The sequence below is a fragment of the Trachurus trachurus genome (assembly GCF_905171665.1).
Source record: "Trachurus trachurus genome assembly, chromosome: 8".
Classification (NCBI taxonomy): Eukaryota; Metazoa; Chordata; class Actinopteri; order Carangiformes; family Carangidae; genus Trachurus; species Trachurus trachurus.
In genome coordinates this window covers 16,149,699-16,169,542 of record NC_139905.1, presented here as the reverse complement: position 1 = coordinate 16,169,542, position 19,844 = coordinate 16,149,699, and the positions used below count along the sequence as shown (strand labels likewise).

Below are 19,844 nucleotides of genomic sequence, written 5' to 3'. Positions count from 1 at the left end.
GACAGCTGAGCTCCATCCAGGCCATCTCTCTCTCTCTCTTTGACTCTCTGAACAGCGACTCGTCCATCCTCAACACATCCGCTCCGTTCGTGCCATCAGACAAGCATCGCGCCCTAACACCACCACCACCACCACCATGCTGCAGATCGGAGATGAGGTGGTGTATTTCTCGGCGGTGTTTCTGTTGGTCCTGTTCGTGACGAGGAGCGCCACAGCGGCCTCTCTCCTCACCGCATTCCTCTACGTCTTCATGGCGATGTTCCGCTTCCCTCCGGTGCCGGCGGAGCAGGCCGGCCGCGTCCTGCGGCCCAGAGCTCCTTCAGGCGGCGTCTCAGTGGTGGCGCACCGCGGAGGGAGTCACGACGCTCCGGAGAACACCTTGGCAGCGATCAGAGAGGTCAGACTGACATGATGCACCAGTCACCTGTTTCTTTCTGATGGGGATGGGAATGGGATGTGTAGCTGTGTGCATGGATCTTGTGCTGAGAATGAGGTTATAGCCATGGAGGCTGCAGATGTTTAGCACAGGAATGAATGGCACCTTATATTCTCTACAGTCAGTGCACGTGCGAGGGAGTCCCTAGAGAATTATTATGGTAATAACATGAGGGATTTTGACTGTTTGCATCCTTTGCATGTCCTAACTCCTCTGTTATTGCTGTGTAAAATTCCCTGGTTGATCAGTGTAGCCAACAGTGTTGGACGGGGTTTTCATTCATTGTGCTGCATGGGCCTTTTCTACAGAAATGAGTTGTCTTGTCTATAAACTGATGCCACCTTCTTCATGAAGTCCACAGTTGCATAACTGTTGACTCACTCAGACTTAGAGCTCCTCCCTCTCCTCACCCTTTCTGTTTTGGTACATGAACTGCTGTGTGTAGAGTGTCCCACACACCTGATGTCGTCCTGTAGCCTACACACTCTTCTCCTCTACCCAAACTCTGTGGCTTCTTAGACTTATCTCTATCTGGTGCCTTCATCCCTTCATAGACCACTACTGAATATAAGGAGGGCTTTTATAACCATGCTGATGCTGCTGCTGCTGCTGCTGACTTTGACATTACTGACCACTGACAAAAAATATCTGTGTTACAGCCACCAAAAAGAGAATTTCATTTTCTGGTGCGAGTTATGTCCTCTCCCCTGACCAGCAGAGAAGGTGTCTGTTCTGTTCTTGAATATGACTTGAATTTGAGACTTAATTTCCAAAACTGTAAATGTCATCTACAAAACTGCACTCACAAAAGAAGAAAAAAAAAACTGAAGACGATCTTGTGTCCCGGTGAAAACATGTGAGATGTAGCCAAACCTTTTGTAGGTGGAAACTGTGATAATGATTCACGGAGTAGCCCAAAACAAAACCATTGGTCTCATTTGAATCAGAATACAAATAATACAAAATTATTTTGAGTAACGTGTCAATGAGTCTTTGTTATCCAGTGAAGAAACCCTGCTGCAGCCAATATATTTTTGTTTTGATTATTTGGGAATATTTACTCATGTTCATCTTCAGAGTTAATCTGTCTTTTGCTTTTAATAAAGATGAGACCCTTGTCCTGCACCACTGACTGACAATCAATCATGGGAAAAATTCCTCTGATCATTTACTATAAACCTCCAGCACAAAATTGAACAAGACTCAAACCAACATAGTCTCTTCATATAGAAGTGAAGTAAATCATCTTCCGTTGTCTTTCCCAAAAACTGGAGCAGCCACCCAGTAAATGTCAGGTCTGGTTATTAACATCAAGCTCCATTTGAATGCGATGATTGTCTCCACCTGCTTCATATCTCCTGTTACATATAACGTAGCCATCTGTGGTCAGTTTAAGCTTCAGCTCACATCAATGTCACTCTGTCACACTGAAATGGAGGACGTATATGCAAAACTCCCAGCACATTTCCATTTTGCAATGATGTCTCTCTGTCCTGATGTCTTCGTCCCCGCTCCCTCTCGTCTCCTGTTCTAGGCCAGTAGAAATGGGGCCACCGGAGTGGAGCTGGACCTGAGTTTCACAGCCGACAGCGTTCCGGTGCTGATGCACGACGAGACTGTTGACCGCACCACCAACGGCTCCGGACCAATTAACAAACTGCAAATTGTCCAGCTAAGGAGATTAGATGCCGCAGCTCATCACAGGCTGAAGTATGTATCCTGTCCAACAGCCACTTCACCTCACCTGAGCTTCTCATTTCATGCTCTGATAAGGAAACTAAGGACATAAGACTGTTTTCATACCAGTGACCTCTGACCCTTTGCAGAAATCGCCATGTAGAGATTATGACCCTCTCATTTTATTTAATTTGTAAATCTCACTTAATTTTATACATAGCATACTTGTCTCATAATTTTTAATCAGAGTGGTTTGAGGGAAGAAATATTTGTTCACGCTTGGTTTTCAAAGGCAGGAAACAGACGTGAAAGTGTGAAACTGATGCACCAGGAAAACTGTATTATCAACTGACTTTCAAAACCGCTGTGTTGTCTGTCACATCCAGGGACAAGTTTGGTGTTGAGAAAGTCCCAACGCTGCAGGAGGCTGTGGAGGAATGTATAAGACACCAGCTGACCATCTTCTTCGACGTCAAAGGTCAACCTGATAAGGTGACATTTTTAACACACAAGAAGAGATGGATGAAATTGTTTCCTGTATTTAGTTACACATGTTTCTACATCCCTTCCCTATCTGAGCTCCTTCGTTTCAATAACCTCTACATTTATATGTTGCTATTATATTAGGGTATTAATATGTTTTACTCTTTTCCAGGCAGCATCAGTGCTTCGTGAGATTTATAAGAAATTCCCCGCCCTTTACAATTCCAGTATTGTTTCCTCCTTTGAGCCCAAAGTGATCTATAAGGTAACAATGACAATGTGATGAATAATTAACACAAATGCTAACTATTGTCTTCTGTTGAGTGCATGGCTGAGTGAAAGCTGTGATCTCCCATCTGGTTCCTCCTTGATATTTCATGCGTATAAAAGGAGTGATGACAACACCGACTGACTGAAAGAGTTTGTTGCTTAAGTAATCCAATACAATGCAAGGACCTGCTTGAGACAGTTTTTTTCTCAAATATGTTTATTGAGCTTTACATTAACACAATAACCACAGCAACAAGACAACATAACCTTCAGTACAACATTGGTCTAGAATCTAGACAGTCCATACACGTATACTGTACATCTCACATACACCTCACCAGTAGAATGAACATCAACCTCATGTAAAAAAAAAACTAGATAAATAAGGAAATAAAACACAAGCACTGAAGCCACTGTAGAGTTGGAAAAGTGGAGGTATGGAGTCCAAATGTCCATAAACTGTTCCTCTGAAGAGTGAAGCAGGCAGGTCAGATACTTGAGGGGGAAAGTTTCCATAATTATCTCATGTCAGTTTGATTTTGTCGAGGGTTTGTCACTTATCCAGGACAAAAACATGTTCTTTCTTGCTGCATATGTGAGGATATTACACAGTCTGGTGGCATTCACATCCGCAATAGTATCTTGACTGATGTAACCCAAGATCAAAGAGAGAGGGCCCATGTGCAACACAACACCAAATATATTTTCCAGATCTTGCAAGACATCCATCCAATAAGACAGATTTTTGTTGACCTTTGATCTCTTCTGATCCACAGATGCGTCAGACTGACCCCAGCGTGGTCACGGGTCTGACCCATCGGCCCTGGAGGCTGAGTCGCTTCAATGACGGCACTCCTCGGGGGCTGTCAACGTGGGCTCAGCTCTGGATGGCGACTCTCGACGTCTTGTTGGACTGGGCCCACCACCACATACTGTGGAAACTTTGCGGAGTCTCGGCCATCCTGGTGCAGAAAGACTTCATCTCACTGTAGGTTCAACTAGAGATGTTTTATCATTGCACTGCATGACCACAGATGTGTGTAATTCTTGGAGTTTCAGAGGTTGAAAATCAGTTTCTATGGTGTGTTTAAAGTAAGTGGGAAAGGGAAGAATTACCATTTGGTTTTCATTTGACTCACCTAAAAAGCTTTATCCCAACCCATCATTACAATAGAAACTGCATAGAGATCCTCCAAATTGCAAAGTCTGTGCTGTTCAAATTGTGTTCACAACAAGACCATAATCGACTTGGAGAGGTCATAGGTAATTTTTGCCTCATTCTATTAGGTCCTGAGAGCAGTTTGGAACCATATTGTCCCATATAATGTTGTTTGCAACCAAAAATGTGTGGGTGCTGTTCTTTATCTGAGGTGCATTCTCTCATCTTCCTCCTCCTTTCTCGCACACAGAGACTATGTCCAGTACTGGGCAGAGCGCGGTGTGGAGGTGGTGGGCTGGAACGTTAACACCGCTGTGGAGAAAGACTACTACCAAAACCTGCTCAAGATCGGCTACATCACCGACAGTTTGCTGGAAGACTGTGATCCCGAATACTGACCTCACACATACAGATACAGTGGCTGAAAACTACAGAAAGGATTTTTTTTTAGATCTTTCATTATAACACTTCTCGGCTTCTTGTTTTTCTAAGGAACATGAAAAGCTGAGATACATATACAGTAAATTAAGTTTAAATTTAAGGAGGAATAAAGATAGACATTTGGTGCTAACCAGCTCCGTAGTGGCAATCGAACAACCCAAGCTTTAGAGAAATGCATGTATGAATTTACTGTAGATTAGGAGTACATTATTACCTGTAGCTGGCATACAGGTAATTTCCCTTTAAATCTACAGGCTAAACTGTAAACCTCCTTGTCCTTATCCTACTACCAGCAGCAACACTCTCCAGCTCTCCTGGACCAGGGATTAGGATTACGCTACCTTAAAGATCTTTTTTACCTTCTGTGCTGATGTTTGTCGCGCCTTTAAAGAGACACCAGTGCAAGAAGTTTACACAATTAACATTATACATCAAATTTATTTAATACTTAATATTCTATAACTTGATTGCTGAATGCTTGATTGTTTGATTGCTTAGAAACTTGCCTGCTGTCATTGTGCACCACAGTTGCACAAAAAAAAACCATTGTCGCAAGACTTTGACTTTGACTCAGCCGTAAGAGAATGACAGCGTAATGTGATCGTTTGCTCTGAAGATCTTCTTCCTTGAAGGAAAGTACACGTACAAATGGAGACATATGCTGGTGATGAACGAGAGCTTGTGTTCACCAAACCTCTGTAACATGTGTACAAATTTCCTTTCACACATTTCAATTACATTTTCTCTCAGTTTGATTAACATGACACATCCACAGATACAGAAAGTGACTAAAGGATATCAGACTCAGCCTTAAGAAGCCCACCATAACTTGTCTGTAACTGCAGAATGTAAACTCCAAAGTCCCAGAAATGACATGAACCAAAAAAAGAATAACATTTTGTTGTTTCTTTCTTGTAAGCAGAAGGCTCAACAACATCATCTTGGTGACAACTTGTTTCTCTGAGATGAAAATTAAATAAATAATTAAAAACATTTTCTCTGGCATTTCCTTTTTTTTTCTTTTAAACTCCCTGTGTCGTTGAGGGGGAAAAAAAACATTCCATCTTCCTTGTTTGGCTGAAAATAGATCTCTAGAATGAAAAACCAGTTTGCAAAACGAATCCACCTCTTGATTTACAACAACACATATGCCTGCTGTTAGTGTATAGTAATGCATGGTTGCATTACAAACAGGTGTGTGTGTGTGTGTGTGTGTGTGTGTGTGTGTGTGTGTGTGTGTGTGTGTGTGTGTGTGTGTGTGTGTGTGTGTGTGTGTGTGTGTGTAGTGTGTAGTGTGACAGTGTTGTGCACCTGAGCTCTCCTGTGTGTACTGTAAACACACAGACGTTGTGCCACATAGGGGATCCTTGGGGGGGTCAGACAGTATGAACCCTGCTGGATAAATATATGAATAAGTTTAAACTAATTTGAGGGGGCAGATTTTATATCATCACATCACAGATTAAGGAATTTTTGAATAATTTGAGTCAGAGAAGAAAAAGTGGAAATTCCCTCACATGAAGTAGGCTAGCTACTGTAAATGTCAATGTATTGTCAGTGGAGTCCCCTCACCCCCTCCCCGCGTGCTCCACGTTTGTTACAATCCCGGGACACTGTCTCTTTAAAGCGCCGAGGGAGGCGTGTGGGCACGTCGTCGTCGTCGTCGTGGAGAAGTGGTGCGTTTTGACGGCGTGCGTCCAATGTCTTATGAATGACAGCCGCTGCTACAGTGGTGTGTGTGACATTGTGGCAGCGCAGGACACCTCAGCGCCAAAGTGACTTACAGTGAGTGTGTGTGTCTGCACCCCGGAGACGGCAGGTAAAAGAGAGAGAGAGAGAGAGAGAGAGAAAAGGAAGGAGGAGGAGGAGGAGGAGGGTCGCCGGCTGAGATGCGTACCGGGGTCTGGGTGGTTTTTAACGTGCAGCGCGCAGTTGTGTTTCCTGGGAGCTCTGTCCGCTCTGGTCTCGTGTCCGCTCCGTGGGCTTGCGTTGGCTTCACTGTCTCACCCAGTGGGCGGAATTTATCCTGATCAGCTGAGGGCACGACCGACGATTGAGACACTTTTCTGTGCAAGGACGGGATCCTGGAGGAAATGATGTCTGTGCCTTTATAATTAGGCCCCACTCCACCTGTCTCTGCTCCATCTGGGAACTCCTTTTCTTCTTCATACGTCAAAGTGCCAAACTTAAAAGTTTCCAGGTGACTTTTCCTGCGCATGATGTACACAATCACAAGAGGTCCCAGCAAACTGGTCACCCAGCGACGCACAGGTGAGACTCTGGACTCAAGTAACCGAGTCTAAACTATAGGCTATGTTAGAGATCCATAGGAAAACTGATGATCAGCTGTGTTTTGAAGTGTTGGCTAAATATGCGTCTTCTCTTCATTTTGTAGGACCTACACAGCAGCTGGACAACAAAATTAACGACTTCAAGCACAAACAAACGTCCTGGAACCTGCCCGAGTGAGTAACAGTGTGTGTCTGTGATGCTTTTTCATTATTAGTTTGCAACAAAAAAAAAAGATCAGACTTTACATCTCAGGTTAAAAAGTGTGTCAGTGAATGACAGCATGTGGACGTCATCATCTTGAGACGGGCGGCGTTGCTTCATATAGCTAAGCACAAGCAGGGCTGAGTGATTTATAACACACCTCCAGTCCACACTGTGGGCTGTTTTCATGCCTTTAACCAGTGTGTGTGTGTGTGTGTGTGTGTGTGTGTATGTGTGAGAGTGTGACCTTGTGGGAAGGCGAGGTGGCACATGGTCCTTCGTTCAGCTGTTGTAATCTCTGACTTCTGCACAACCAACCTTGCTTGACTTGACTTTAAGCCCCCAGAGGCAGACACACCTGCAAGAAAAAGTGTCCTGCTGGGAAATTAACAATGAATTCATGCAAGACTTATACTAGTACCTGTGACACCTTTTTTCCCCCTCTTTTACTTATACCCATCAGCCTTCCTGCACCCAAGATAGTTTTCAACCGCCTCAATGGTAAGAAGTACCATCACCCTGCTCCGGCTCTCCCCGCAGACAACCATCAGGAAGAGACTTTCACCGCCACACACGAGGAAAATGTCAAGTTTGTCTACGAGGGTGAGGAAATTAAAGAAATGGTCTGACTGGAAATACGGGAAAATGTCACTAGACAAGACTTCTCATTGTTTTTATTGTATCTTGTTTTGTGAATGACATTGTTTTACTATCATACTTTCAAAGAGCTGCTACCCAGACCTCTCCCCCCTCCCCTCCCTCCCTCCCTCCCTCCTTGGCCTCACCCACACAGCTGCTGTGACACTGATAGCCATGATAGGCGCCCAGAAGTGAAATGCTCTCACACCCACATATCATGCTCCTTGTGACCCTGTGCTAGCACCCATGATTTTTTTGTTGTTGTTGTTGGGCTTAAACCCACTGGTCACTCAGGGAAAGGGTCTTGGTGTCTGCTTTGAGTAAAGGCAACAAAAACTCCTGACGGGAGGAGAGGCTTTGTTGGGTCTGGGTGAAACTCTACACAGTGACCCACTTCTGAAGTGTGTGTGTTTGTGTGTGTGTGTCTCTTTCACATTCACACGCTCATTCAGTCTCCAGGAGACTTCATTTGGCATAACCCCGTGTTGTCTGTGTCCTGTGAGTTGTGTTGGCATTGAAGCTCGGCCGCTGCAGCTCATAAACAACTTGAGTAACCTTGTCACTGAGTGGACAAGGACACAAAGTGTAGGCCCGCCCCCGCCCCCCCTGCCCCCTTTTCAGGGTTGATTCTTTCTCTTTCACTCTTCATGTACCTAAACAAACTGAAAGTCGCAGAGATAACATCAGTTGTGGCTCACTTACATGCACGCACACACACGCTGCATGTGACAAGTCCACATGGTGCATTATTTGAAATACAAATGGGTGCCAGCAGGCCTTTGAAGCAGTTGCCCTTGTGGACTTTACTTACTTGACGTTGTGGGTGCGACACAATTAGATTTTTTTTTCTCTGTTCACTATTATAACTGCTCAACTTCCAGGGTTCACAAAACACCATTTAACACAGAGGGCTAATAAAACACAGTATATACCTGCAGTAGTGTATAGGTGTTAATTGTGGTTTTACTGACAAAGCTGTGTGTTCAGCCTGGCAGGAGGTGGTGCAGCAGGAGCAGAGGGCCGGTCAGGGGTCGGAGGGAGCACAGGGGCCAGTCCACTACAAAGAAACCTCTCCCAGCCCACACATGGACAGTGAGTAGAGCTTTTCCCCTTCTTCCTACTCTTCTCTCACTGCACCGTTGTCCCTATGAGGTTATAAGCATGTGTTTTAATAGTTGATTTTAAAGCTGCTCATAAACCTAAATGAACCTGTTAACAGCTATTAAGATTCATAGTACTTCTCATATAAACAGTCTATATGTCTATAGTTAGTCCAACCAGAACGGCAGGTTGTATTGGTTTATGACAGTCAGCCAAACGAGGATTAATGGAACTGCCTCTGATCCCTCCAGCTGGAAGGAAGCTAGTTAAGGTCACAGGCCTGTCTCTCCTCATTGTCCAAATTAGATGTGTCGACTCGGTTAGCACATGTAGAAAATACTCATTTAAAGGTGTACAGAAATGGCCGTTTGTCCTGTTTGTCGCGCCGAGTTGTCACGAGCTGCAACACGAGTTTACCCGAGTAAGGAAAACGAATTTGATTGGTCGTTATTGAGCGGGCGGGATATTCAAAGTTTGGGGCGAGCCCGAGCTCCGTGTGTGTGTGCGTGTCTCAGACGTTTGAATGACGGATTACGGATCCAATATCAGTGGCTGATGAATCGTGTACAGGCTGACGTATAATCCGTGCGCCTGCATTATCCAATGCGAAAAAAAAAATACACACTTTCATCCCAGATTTACTCAAAAATAGAATTTTGCACAAAGTTTGGCCTACATCGTCTGATAGATGAGTTATTACATTCATTTTATGACCCAGAGTGGGCTCAAATTCAATTTTCTTTTCTGTACACCTTTAAGGTTCATGCTTTATCATCTTTATTGCCATGCAGTTTTTCATTACAACCACAAGGGGTCAGCAAGGGGGGATATTGTTAACATTTATGATGTGCTAGAAAACTGTCTAAAACAATTATCAAAATGTATGGTATTGTTTCCTTCTTTTTTTTTTATTTAGCAGTTATGTCACAGTTTTTTGTTTTGATTCACTTGTGTACTCCTTTGTTTAACGTTTCTTGTGGTCAAACCTTTCATTGAGACAGTGTATGCCATTTCACCCCCTTGCTTAGTGTGTTTGTTCAAGTAATGAACAAATAAAGGGATAAGGACATAAATACAGAAGTTGATTTTTAAAATATATACTATAATTGTTTTTTTATTTATTTAACATCACCTGCAGTGATTTATTAACTTTAAGTTTCCACTAGTGGTGAGGAAGAAGTTTTGGCTTATCCTTATAATGTTTGTTATGCTTCTTTAAAATGTACATCACAGCCTCACGCTCTACTGACATTGTTATACACCTTGAGTGTTGCCCTGTCATACAAATGACTTTGTTGCTTTCCGTTCCAGACTTTGCGCCCATTGACCTGGATGAATGGTGGGCCCAGCGTTTCCTAGCCAACATAGACAAGCTGTCCTGACACTCCTCTGGGATTTATGGATCCTGACAGGCGGTCAGGAGGTGAGACCTGAAGCAGAACGGCTCACTGAGGAGAGGATGCCTGGAAGCCACAGGTGCGATGGGGTCAAAGTGCCCTGATGTGATTCACATGGATGGACAGCGCTGGGACGCTGACGGAGAATCACCGCACTTGAACTCTAAGCCTTTTAACCCCAACCCATCCAATGCTAAACATTCAGTCAGCCACAGATGGCACACGGGAGGACGGTGTCTCGAAGCTGAGATGTTCTCATCGCCACCCTGAAAACAGAGATGTCATGCTACTTTGAAATGCAGTAAAATTGTATTTTCAAGAACCTCTGAATTGGCATCTTTTTTAATTGTCACGCAAATGAATCCATGTTTGTCTCTTTGATGCAAGGCCACAACCAACAGCTCCATAAATGCATATACATTATTTGAAATAAAATTTACATTGGGTAATAACACATTACGAAATAATAACACATTACGAACCCACATTTGACCGATGACAGTCGACAAACTGCATTTGCAAGTCAACTGTATGTATTATTTGACTGGCTTAGCTCCTTTTCAAAATTAGGTGAACATAAAATATTAAATATGGAAACATGAGGAAAAACTCCTATCTGCATCAGGAAAACTGTACGTTGACTCTTACCACTTATCAAACACGCACTTTAGAATAACAGCTAGAACAACTTAGCTGTTATTACACATGGGAGTTCAACAGGGTTTTGAAATGTTATTTAAGAAATAAGAGTTTTTTATGTCTCCACCCTTCCTCCAACTTTCTCTCTTCATCTCTGGGTTGTTTGTGGCTGTTTTGCATTCTGATTATTCAGGACGTGGTTGTTATTGAATCTGATCACTTGATTTTGTGGTTCCAGGTCTTGGAAACCACATATCACTGTAAGAAAAATCCTGGTTTTACATCGGAGTGTGAAAATCACATTGAAAGGACAGGTTTTCGGCACAGTCTTTTGAATTATATGAACAACACTTGAAACTCCTGATGAAATAGTGCTAAACACAGAGCGTGACGACGGAAATGTTTGAGGAAAAGCTCTGTCAGATGCTGCTAAGCAGTACATCTTTCTCCAGCCCGTATGTGCTCTCCTCAAGGGGGAATGAAGTAACATCAGAGCGAAAAGAGATGGGATGTCTTTTTGTGGCTTCAGATGAGGCCTGCAGTGCTTCTAGTAACTGTAGTCATCCAGCTCTGTAGGCCCACCTGCTGCTGTAAATGCTTCAGTCATCAAAGCCAAGTTCATGTCTAGTAACTCTCAGTGCTTCCCCAAAGCTTTTGTCAGCAGATCGTTGAGGCGGGAAATCATTGGTCTGGGATCATCATTCAGGCCTGCTGTGATCATGGCGTTGTCATAGATCTGAAAAACAGACAGATTTTAAAAAAATGTTTAAATCTGCACTGATAGGATGAACAGCAGTGGGCGGATCTCTTCAAAAGACAATAATATCTGATAAATTGGTGATTACCACTGCCAGAGTGGAGGGACTGATTATCATTTAACCTGTGATCATATTTCATTTTATGTGTATGCACATGTATTGATGTTTTTTAACAAGAAAAAAGCAAATTTTAATCATTTGAAGTTCTCAGAATAAGCTGGCCCTGAACGAACAGCACAAACAAAGTAAAGTAGTTAAATTTAGTCACTACAGAGTCACATCACATTCATCAACCTGCTGCTGAGTTCATTTGCTGAACAGAAATATTTACTCCAGTCACTTTCACTGTGATTGAATGCTGTTAAGGTTCTGTTAATAAAACGCAACATTTCAGGTAGAAAGCCTGGAGGAATGAAGGCTTTGACGTAAAATGTCACCGCAGGAAGGACTGAATTTCATTGCGATTAACAAAGTGAAAACACAGCTGTGAGAGCAGAGGATAAGGGAATAAAAACGGTATTCCTGTTAGAGAACTGAGAGTCAGTCTATTCTACTACAGGTTTGTTATGTCATTTAATTATGTACAACTTGACAAGGGGAACCTGTAGTTGTCCAATATTGTATTTTTGTATCTTTCTTGTCTTTATCGTGGTCATTTTTGCAGATAATATTCAACTGATGTGATCTTATTGTTGAAGTGGAGGATTTCTCGCTATTTATAAAATGTAGAAGTCCACAGATTTACAACAAAGACGTTTTAGGCAAATCACAAAACAAGGATGGCTCTTTTTAAAATAACCAGCAACATTACCTGCTCCAGTAGCAGTCCAGCCAGCTCAGAGTCTGTGTCTTTCAGGCCGTGCAACTTCTTGATCAGATCGTGTCTATGAGACATAAAACACATAAAAGCCTCATTATTTACAGTTTTTTTCCCTTTAAAAAAAAAATTAATCTACTAAAATCCACCCATGGCTTACCCTGCATTGATTTCCAGTGTGGGCTGCAGGATCTGAGCTCTCTCCTCAGCGGTGCGGGCCAGCTGCTGGGTGCGGAGGAAGTGGCGTGCAGCACCCATTTCCAGCACGGTGATCATAGCAGGGTGGGTGTCCAGACGAGGAGTAAGCTGGGAGACGGGGGAGAAAATGCATTACACAGCGTGTCTGGAAGAAGTTCAATTCAAGATGTTTTTCATGTTGGGAAGAAGTGCAAGCCTCAACTTGAAAACTAAAATACTAAAACTAAAATGTAGCTGATATTAGGGTTTGAGTTATATACACAATTAGTCTTATGTTTACCTTTATATTGGTGACTCTGGGACCCAGAGAGTTCTTCATCCACGCCATCAGGTCATCGGCCTGCTCCTGTGTCAGACGCTCAGAGGCTGCAGACGATAAACAAAGGTCAGGATTACAGCTGTGACAACAAGCGGCATCCTGCTGCTGCCGCGCCTTCACATATGTGAGAAAACCGGACCTGGTTTGCTGTCCTCAAACTTCTCCTCCTTGTAGTGATCCACCACGATGTCCGTCTCCACTGAGATCAGCTTCTTCTTGTCGAACTCCCTCAGGTGGAGCAGCGTCAGCTCATCGAACTGCTCGTAGCAGAACAGAACCTGCACACACGCAAGCAGAGAAAAGTCACACGATGTGATTTCAACTGGACCGCAGCAGTAAACAGAGCCCTCAAACTCTAATTTGATCAGTCATGTCAGCTTCTCACCTCCATGTCTTTCTGTTTCATGGCCTCATAGTAGGGGGAGTGCTCTGCAAGATGGCGGTTGGGGGCACAGAGGTAGTAGATGTTGCGTGTGCCAGCCTTCATTCGCGAGGAGTACTCTATCAGATTGGTCTGCTGGCCCGCGGGGAGAGCGGACGACTCATACCTCAACAGCTTTGCAATGTCCTCCTACACAGACACAGCAACAATATTTAGATGCAACCTTTCTCTGTAACTTTCAGCACTGGCACTTTTTTTTTTTTTTTTAACCGTTTTCCTCCTTAAAAGCCAAAGAGTGTGTCACCTTGACATCTTGTTCCTGGGTGGTGACGATGCCCTCCCTCATGAAGAGGCCGTAGTCATCAAAGAACTTGCTGTACTTCTCTGGCTCCTTCTTGCTCTTGTCCAGCAGGAAGCGGATCACCCTCTGCTGCAGAACGTCACGAAGCTTCCTGAAGCCGGCGGCGACGGGAGAAAGAAAGAATAAATCATCAGTGGATCAAAACTGTGGCGAGGGAAGTGATGAAAAAGGTTTTTTTTTTTAAATAACAGAAAACTAAGATGTAAGACTGGTGTTGTACCTGATGAGGGCGCTCTCCTGCAGCAGCTCTCTGCTCAAATTGAGAGGGATGTCCTCACTGTCCACCACACCTACACACAGTGAAACACACAAAAATCTATTACCTGTTCCTTCGATCTATAAAAATCATTAAGGGGAAAAGAAAGCAGCTCCGTCGGGAGCAGGTGGAGGTGGTCAAGTGGACGCTGACCTCGGAGGAAGCGCAGCCACTTGGGCAGGATGTCAGTGGCTTTGGTCTGGATCAGGACCTTCCTGCTGTACAGAGCCACGCTGGAGCCCATCTCCCTGCTCACGTCAAACATGCTTGGTTTCTGTTGTTGGAAAAATAGTTTTGTTATATGTCTGTTTGACTAAACCCTTACTTGATCTTACTCATCTATTGAAAGAAACTACTCAGGCGAGCAAATTTGCTGGTTCTCCCTTTGACTTGTAAGATTTTCTCTGAGTTTAGCAGCAGAAACAAATTTTAAAAAATGCACTGAGTTGTTACTGCGCACAAAAACGCTCAAAAGTCCTGAGCTCCTCACCGCTTCGGGGACGTAGAAGATGCTTCGGATGTTGAGTGGGGCGTCGGCGCGGTAGTGCAGCGTGTAGCGGGGTTTGTCGTAGGACTGAGCCACGTAACGGTAGAACTCTTCATGCTGCCAGTCACTGATCTCCTTAGGATCCATCATCCACAAGGCCTGAAGGGAAACAGAGGTCAAACAACAGTTAGTTAGTATAATTAGTAAAAAATGTTCTTCAGCTCAGACTATAAAACCTAAAGTAAAATCTTTGTTTTAACTTTGGTGAGATTGTTGGGAAATGTTAGTGTTGGAGAGAGAAAATCTAACCTTAAATCTATAGCCCCAATTCACCCAAAATCTTCTGTTCACATTTCCTTTTGTCTTTCTCCTTTTATACTTGCTGTGTGCAATTTGACTACGGTAATTGTAATTGGTTCCAAACACCTATTGATGCTTTGTTGTGTCAACAATGTTTTTATTTACACACACACGCACTCACACACAAAGATCTTTTTCAGAATCATTCAGCTATGGCAGATGGTATTTGTGAGCTTCGGCCCTTCAACCGCTGCTGCTAACTAAACTAAAACGGTCCCAGCTCACACATATAATGTAGAAATAAAAAGAAAAAGGACTTCCTTTTACAGAAACTAAATTCAGAGTCTCCAGATTAAAAAGCAGAGCAGCTCACCTGTAGAGTGTTGAGCCTCCGTCCATTCAGGAAGATGGGGAAGCTCACAAAGTTGCTGTACTTTGTTACAACCTCTGAAAGAAATACAACAGCCTGTCATCACATGGAGTGATGTAGTAATGAATATGCTCTCTGCAGTTATAATTCAGCTTCTGAATAAGCTCCAGCAGTTTTTACCTTTCACCCTGTCCTCAGCGGAAAACTCCTTGCAGTCGTCTTTGAGGTGCAACACGATCTTTGTCCCCTGCTGAACACCGCTGGCCTCAGCGATCTCGAAAACACCAGAGCTGTGGAAGAGGACCACGACAGAGAACGTCACATTTAGCTAGACTCATTTCACAGCTGTAAGGCAGGATGATGGGATATCACGGGATATTTTGCTCTCACCCGTCTGAGGACCACTTGTATCCAGGGGCACCAGGCTCAGCGGAGCGGGAGTAGACGTCCACACCGTCAGCCACCATGAAGGCGGAGTAGAATCCAACCCCAAACTGACCAATGATGGTGCTGCTGGCCTCCGCCTGGTTCTGCAGAGCATCCAAGAATGCCTGAGGCGTGTAGAGGAGATGATTAGATCCACAGGTTTAAACCCATGTGCACTTATTTAACAGATAAGAGACCGTATGTTTAAAGCTGAACAAGCATACATTACACATATATTATAAGACATGGAAATGTCAAGAGCAAGATACAACGTTCACCTTTGAACCGGAGCGGGCGATGGTCCCCAGGTTGGCCACCAGCTCCTCTTGGCTCATGCCAACGCCAGTGTCCTGTTAAGAGTACAAAGATATTCAATCATTTAAAAAGAAGTCACTGTAGGCTGTTGTTCAATATCCATCCACCAGGTGGCAACACTGCTCAAAAACAGACCAGGAAACAGAGGGCAGTGTAGCTGCACGCAGCAGCCAGACAGTTGCACTTCATTTATCCCAAGAGGAAATGTTACAGCAGACTGCGGTTAAAAGCTGAATTAAAAACCAAAACCACAACTGCTGAAAAGCTGAGGAGTTAGATATTGAAAATACATTTTTAAAATGAGCAGTATATATGAAGCAGCATTAATCCAAGATATGGTGAAATAAGGTGGCTCAGAGGTTTAGATAAGTGAAACATCACAAAGTTGGAGCATTCCTTGTGGTTACTGTGAGTTACACAATGTTAAGAAACGTCCATGACCCACAAAGCTCTGCAAACACTTGTTGTGTATTCTTTCTTACCTTTTAATCTCCTTAATTTGTCTACAGTTCCATGAACTGAAGATTTAGACATTTATTTACAGGTAACCCCTTGAGATGAACGACCATCTCCTTTTCGAGGGGGGCCATTTATTCACACTTCATAGTCTTTACATTGTGATTCATTTTTGTGATCTTGGTAAATCTTTTCCATGCCCTGACATAGAAATAGCCCTTTCATTTCTAATCGCTGGCACAAATTCTAATGAGGGCGTGGATATCAAAGTCAATCAAACGCACTATGTTCTACTTTTAACTTCATGTTGTCCTGATACTACACAAACATTCTGTTATTGTTTGTTGCAGTCATTGTTTTTGGCATATGGCCACACGTCTGCTGGACTTCACTCATGCAGGCCGTACATCTTCCACAGATGTGAGTGTACCTGGATGGTGAGGGTGCCCTTGGCAGCGTCGGTCTGCAGGTGGATCTCCATGGGAGATGTTTCACCTCCCGCTGTGACCAGTTTGTGACGCAGTTTTTCCAGAGCGTCGCTACCATTAGAGATCAGCTCCCTGATGAACACCTGGTGGGATGAGGAGGAGGAGGAGGAGGAGGCAGGGAATCAGGCAGAGAAGATCGGTTACAGTTAATGAACTTAAATGTCAGTCTAATTATGTTGTAGTTTCCTCTCCTTTTTCAACACAAAACCTTCTTACCTCTTTCTCTGAGTACAGGGACCGTGCAACAATGTCCAGCAACTTCTTTGTTTCAGCCTGAAATTCATGTTTGGAGGAACTACCTGGATAAATCAAGGGGAGAACAACATTCAGATGATCTTAAATCTAAAAAAAAAAAAGATTAGCAGTGAGCAGTAACGTTGAACAATGGCTATGTCTCTAGCTGTTCCAGCACCTTGCACGGACTCAGTGTCACTGATGATGCTGTGCAGAGGCTCCTCCTCGGGTTCCTTCTCGAGTTCCTTCTCAGGTTCCTTCTCGGCCTCCTGGGTGCTGTAGTAAGACTGCTGGCAGAAATTGAAGCAGGAGCGCTGAGTGCTCCAGACTCTGGGCCGAGTGCTCCACCTCTGCTGCTGTCCAACCTGCAGGTCTGAGGACAGGTGGAGTAACATGCAAGTGTAAGTAAGATGGTGATGCTGCTTTACAGGACAGCTCTTGCAGTGATTTTTTGGGGGGTTTTTTTGTTGCATTTTGAGTGTCTTGCAGAAAACTTACAAAGCAAGTCCTGCAATTATCAATTGCAATGCATGGACAGAGATGACCAACCAGATCAGCTTCAACCATTCAGTCAAAAGAGCATTTGGACATGACGTCTTGTAAACAGTTCACATTTTGTAATGTGAATACTTTTACAGACATTTTAGAGTTGCAAATATGAGTTGATAAATCTGTTTGTCAAGCAACAGAGAATGAATCAGGAACTTTTTCAAAAATAAGTTCTTTATTTTAAGTCATTTAGAAGAGAATTTAGAAGAGAATACCAAGGTCTCTCAACTGTGTATTATTTTTAGTTTGGCTCATCTACTGTGACAGAAAACAAAATGTGTTTGTATGGTAGACAATGAACGTAAAAGAAGAAAAGAAATCTTAGCCCTTTCCTAGCATGTTAATCAAGACAATGTGAAACAAATAAATCACTGAAAAAAAATGTCTTGGTAACACTTTATTTTAAGGGGTCCTTGTTCCTGTGTATCTACCTAATTAATTACAGTGTAATTACCTATGTAACCGTATGTAATAACATGTACTTACATTGTAAATACATAGTGTATTTTGGTGTACTTACAGGTCCTTGTTACACTTGTAATAAGAAATGCCAAAGTGGCCTCTCTCTTTGCACAAGCATTTCTTATTACAAGTGTAACAAGGACCTGTAAGTACACCAACATACACTATGTATTTACAATGTAAGTACATGTTATTACATACGGTTACATAGGTAATTAATTAGGTAGATACACAGGAACAAGGACCCCTTAAAATAAAGTGTTACCAATGTCTTATGTTTATGTAGATGTTGGCATAGCTGCAAGTACTGCCATTTTTAACACACAACACAATACAATTTGACACCCATTTCATGGTCAGACTGATCTGATCTCTGCAAGGCACCAGTGAAAACCAATAGGGGTGATTGGGCCCACAGTTAATTACAAAGTGCACATATTTATTGACATATTTAAGTCATTAGCTCTTAGCTGTGCACCAGTAATTTCCTAATGACATCATTAATTAAACATTAATGAACTGGGTAATCAGGAGAAACCAATGGATGGATAAACAGATTAAATAAAAGTCCACATGTAAATTTTACATGAGCTCAGGTGACTAGAATAGTGTTAACTATTATTACATACAAATCAATTGACAATTCACATTCTTGTCTATAGCCATGAATGTAGCAGGGCAGGTTAGAAAATATATCTAGGACTTTTCTAAATTCATTTTACGGCTTTCTAACACATTTAATACCTCCTTGAGGTCACAATGCCCAATACTTTACAATCTATTTTAATGATGAAATTGAAATATGTGTTTTATAAGACCACCAAGCCTGCAGATATCGTGTCGATGTATTATTGTACAACCCAACCCAGTTCACACGAACCTCTCTTCTGCAGTTTAACAAATTATGTCCATCTGGTGCGATTAATCAAAACACAAAACCAGTTCAGTCCAATCTGCACAGTGTATGATGATGTAATACCGGAGCATTTGAAGCAACTTGTCGATTAAAAATCACCTGTGCTTGTTGTGTGACTTCTGTGTTCTGCTGTCGGACCAGCTCAATGTCAAACCAACCAGAGCTTGTTGTTGATTAAACATTTCGCCACAGCTGAGTTTACTTGACTCCCATCTTGGGGCTAGGCTAGGCTAACGTGGCTAACGTCACCAAACACAGCTTTTACCTGCAGTCAAGGAGCGCGAGACAGGTCCGCTGCTGAGCCCTCGCGCACATGTCGTCAGCCGCGAGCCGGTCCTGTGAGCGGAACCGAGGGCGAACCGAGCCAGAGCGAGACACCGGGACATGGTGACAGACAGGTGAAGGGGACAGACGAGGGGACAAGGAGCCGAGCAACAGACAGGTCAACCGACCCTGGGACACACGCTGAACGAGCTCGCGCAGTCAGGACCCCAAGAGCACTGTGATGACGTCAGAGGGCGAGCCATCGCGCTGCCTGACGAAAAATATAATTTATTCAATCGATTGCAAATGTTTTTATTATCGGAAAGGGCATTTACGTGCATCATTTTTACATTGATTACAAATATCAAATACACCGGCGGTCTTACCTGTACAACTCTATTCTTAGTCTTAATCCCTTTATTATTTTATCAACTGTAAAATCTTAATTTACCCTTCAAGGTCAAACTGTGATCACCTTACGTAAAATTAACAAACTTGCATGTTGCAAGTAATGCGACTTTGGCATGTTGATGCTGACTATAGCTGAAATATTTTTTGCAATAATATGCAACTATTTCGTTCATCAACTGAACATATGTTTAGGCAAAAAAGTTTATGGTTGTCAGACGTTATGATTTATTACTTTTTCTTATTTTACATGATAGTAAACTGATTTTCTTTGTGTTTTTAGAAAATGATAAGCAGTTGATTAAAGCAGAAGTAAGTGATATATTTGTGTTAATATAAGTCT

At 43.0% G+C, this 19,844-nt stretch overlaps 3 protein-coding genes across 3 annotated transcripts; 2 read left to right on the top strand and 1 right to left on the bottom strand.

The window, feature by feature from the left end:
* Nucleotides 1-136: 136 nt before the first annotated feature.
* On the top strand, nucleotides 137-4,423 carry LOC310989693 (glycerophosphodiester phosphodiesterase 1-like; the record flags this gene model as incomplete). The annotated part of the gene is made up of 6 exons (XM_083976837.1): nucleotides 137-397; nucleotides 1,971-2,146; nucleotides 2,500-2,605; nucleotides 2,769-2,861; nucleotides 3,643-3,854; nucleotides 4,276-4,423. The coding sequence occupies 6 exons, from the start codon at nucleotides 137-139 to the stop codon at nucleotides 4,421-4,423; spliced, it is 996 nt and encodes a 331-aa protein (XP_083832963.1).
* A 1,783-nt stretch (nucleotides 4,424-6,206) lies between these two features.
* On the top strand, nucleotides 6,207-10,603 carry LOC310989944 (MAPK regulated corepressor interacting protein 2-like). Its single transcript, XM_083977135.1, has 5 exons — nucleotides 6,207-6,737; nucleotides 6,862-6,931; nucleotides 7,423-7,562; nucleotides 8,586-8,690; nucleotides 10,011-10,603. The coding sequence occupies exons 1-5, from the start codon at nucleotides 6,683-6,685 to the stop codon at nucleotides 10,079-10,081; spliced, it is 441 nt and encodes a 146-aa protein (XP_083833261.1). The 5' UTR covers nucleotides 6,207-6,682; the 3' UTR covers nucleotides 10,082-10,603.
* Nucleotides 10,604-10,890: 287 nt separating this feature from the next.
* Nucleotides 10,891-19,300, bottom strand: trap1 (TNF receptor-associated protein 1). Its single transcript, XM_083977134.1, has 18 exons — nucleotides 19,095-19,300; nucleotides 17,081-17,275; nucleotides 16,885-16,967; nucleotides 16,611-16,751; nucleotides 15,688-15,759; nucleotides 15,374-15,534; nucleotides 15,164-15,273; nucleotides 14,987-15,060; nucleotides 14,317-14,472; nucleotides 13,980-14,100; nucleotides 13,791-13,860; nucleotides 13,514-13,661; nucleotides 13,213-13,398; nucleotides 12,967-13,105; nucleotides 12,789-12,874; nucleotides 12,471-12,616; nucleotides 12,305-12,377; nucleotides 10,891-11,471 (listed from the first exon to the last, which is right to left on the bottom strand). Exons 1-18 carry the CDS (start codon nucleotides 19,213-19,215, stop codon nucleotides 11,370-11,372), a joined length of 2,184 nt encoding a protein of 727 aa, XP_083833260.1. The 5' UTR covers nucleotides 19,216-19,300; the 3' UTR covers nucleotides 10,891-11,369.
* Nucleotides 19,301-19,844: the final 544 nt, after the last annotated feature.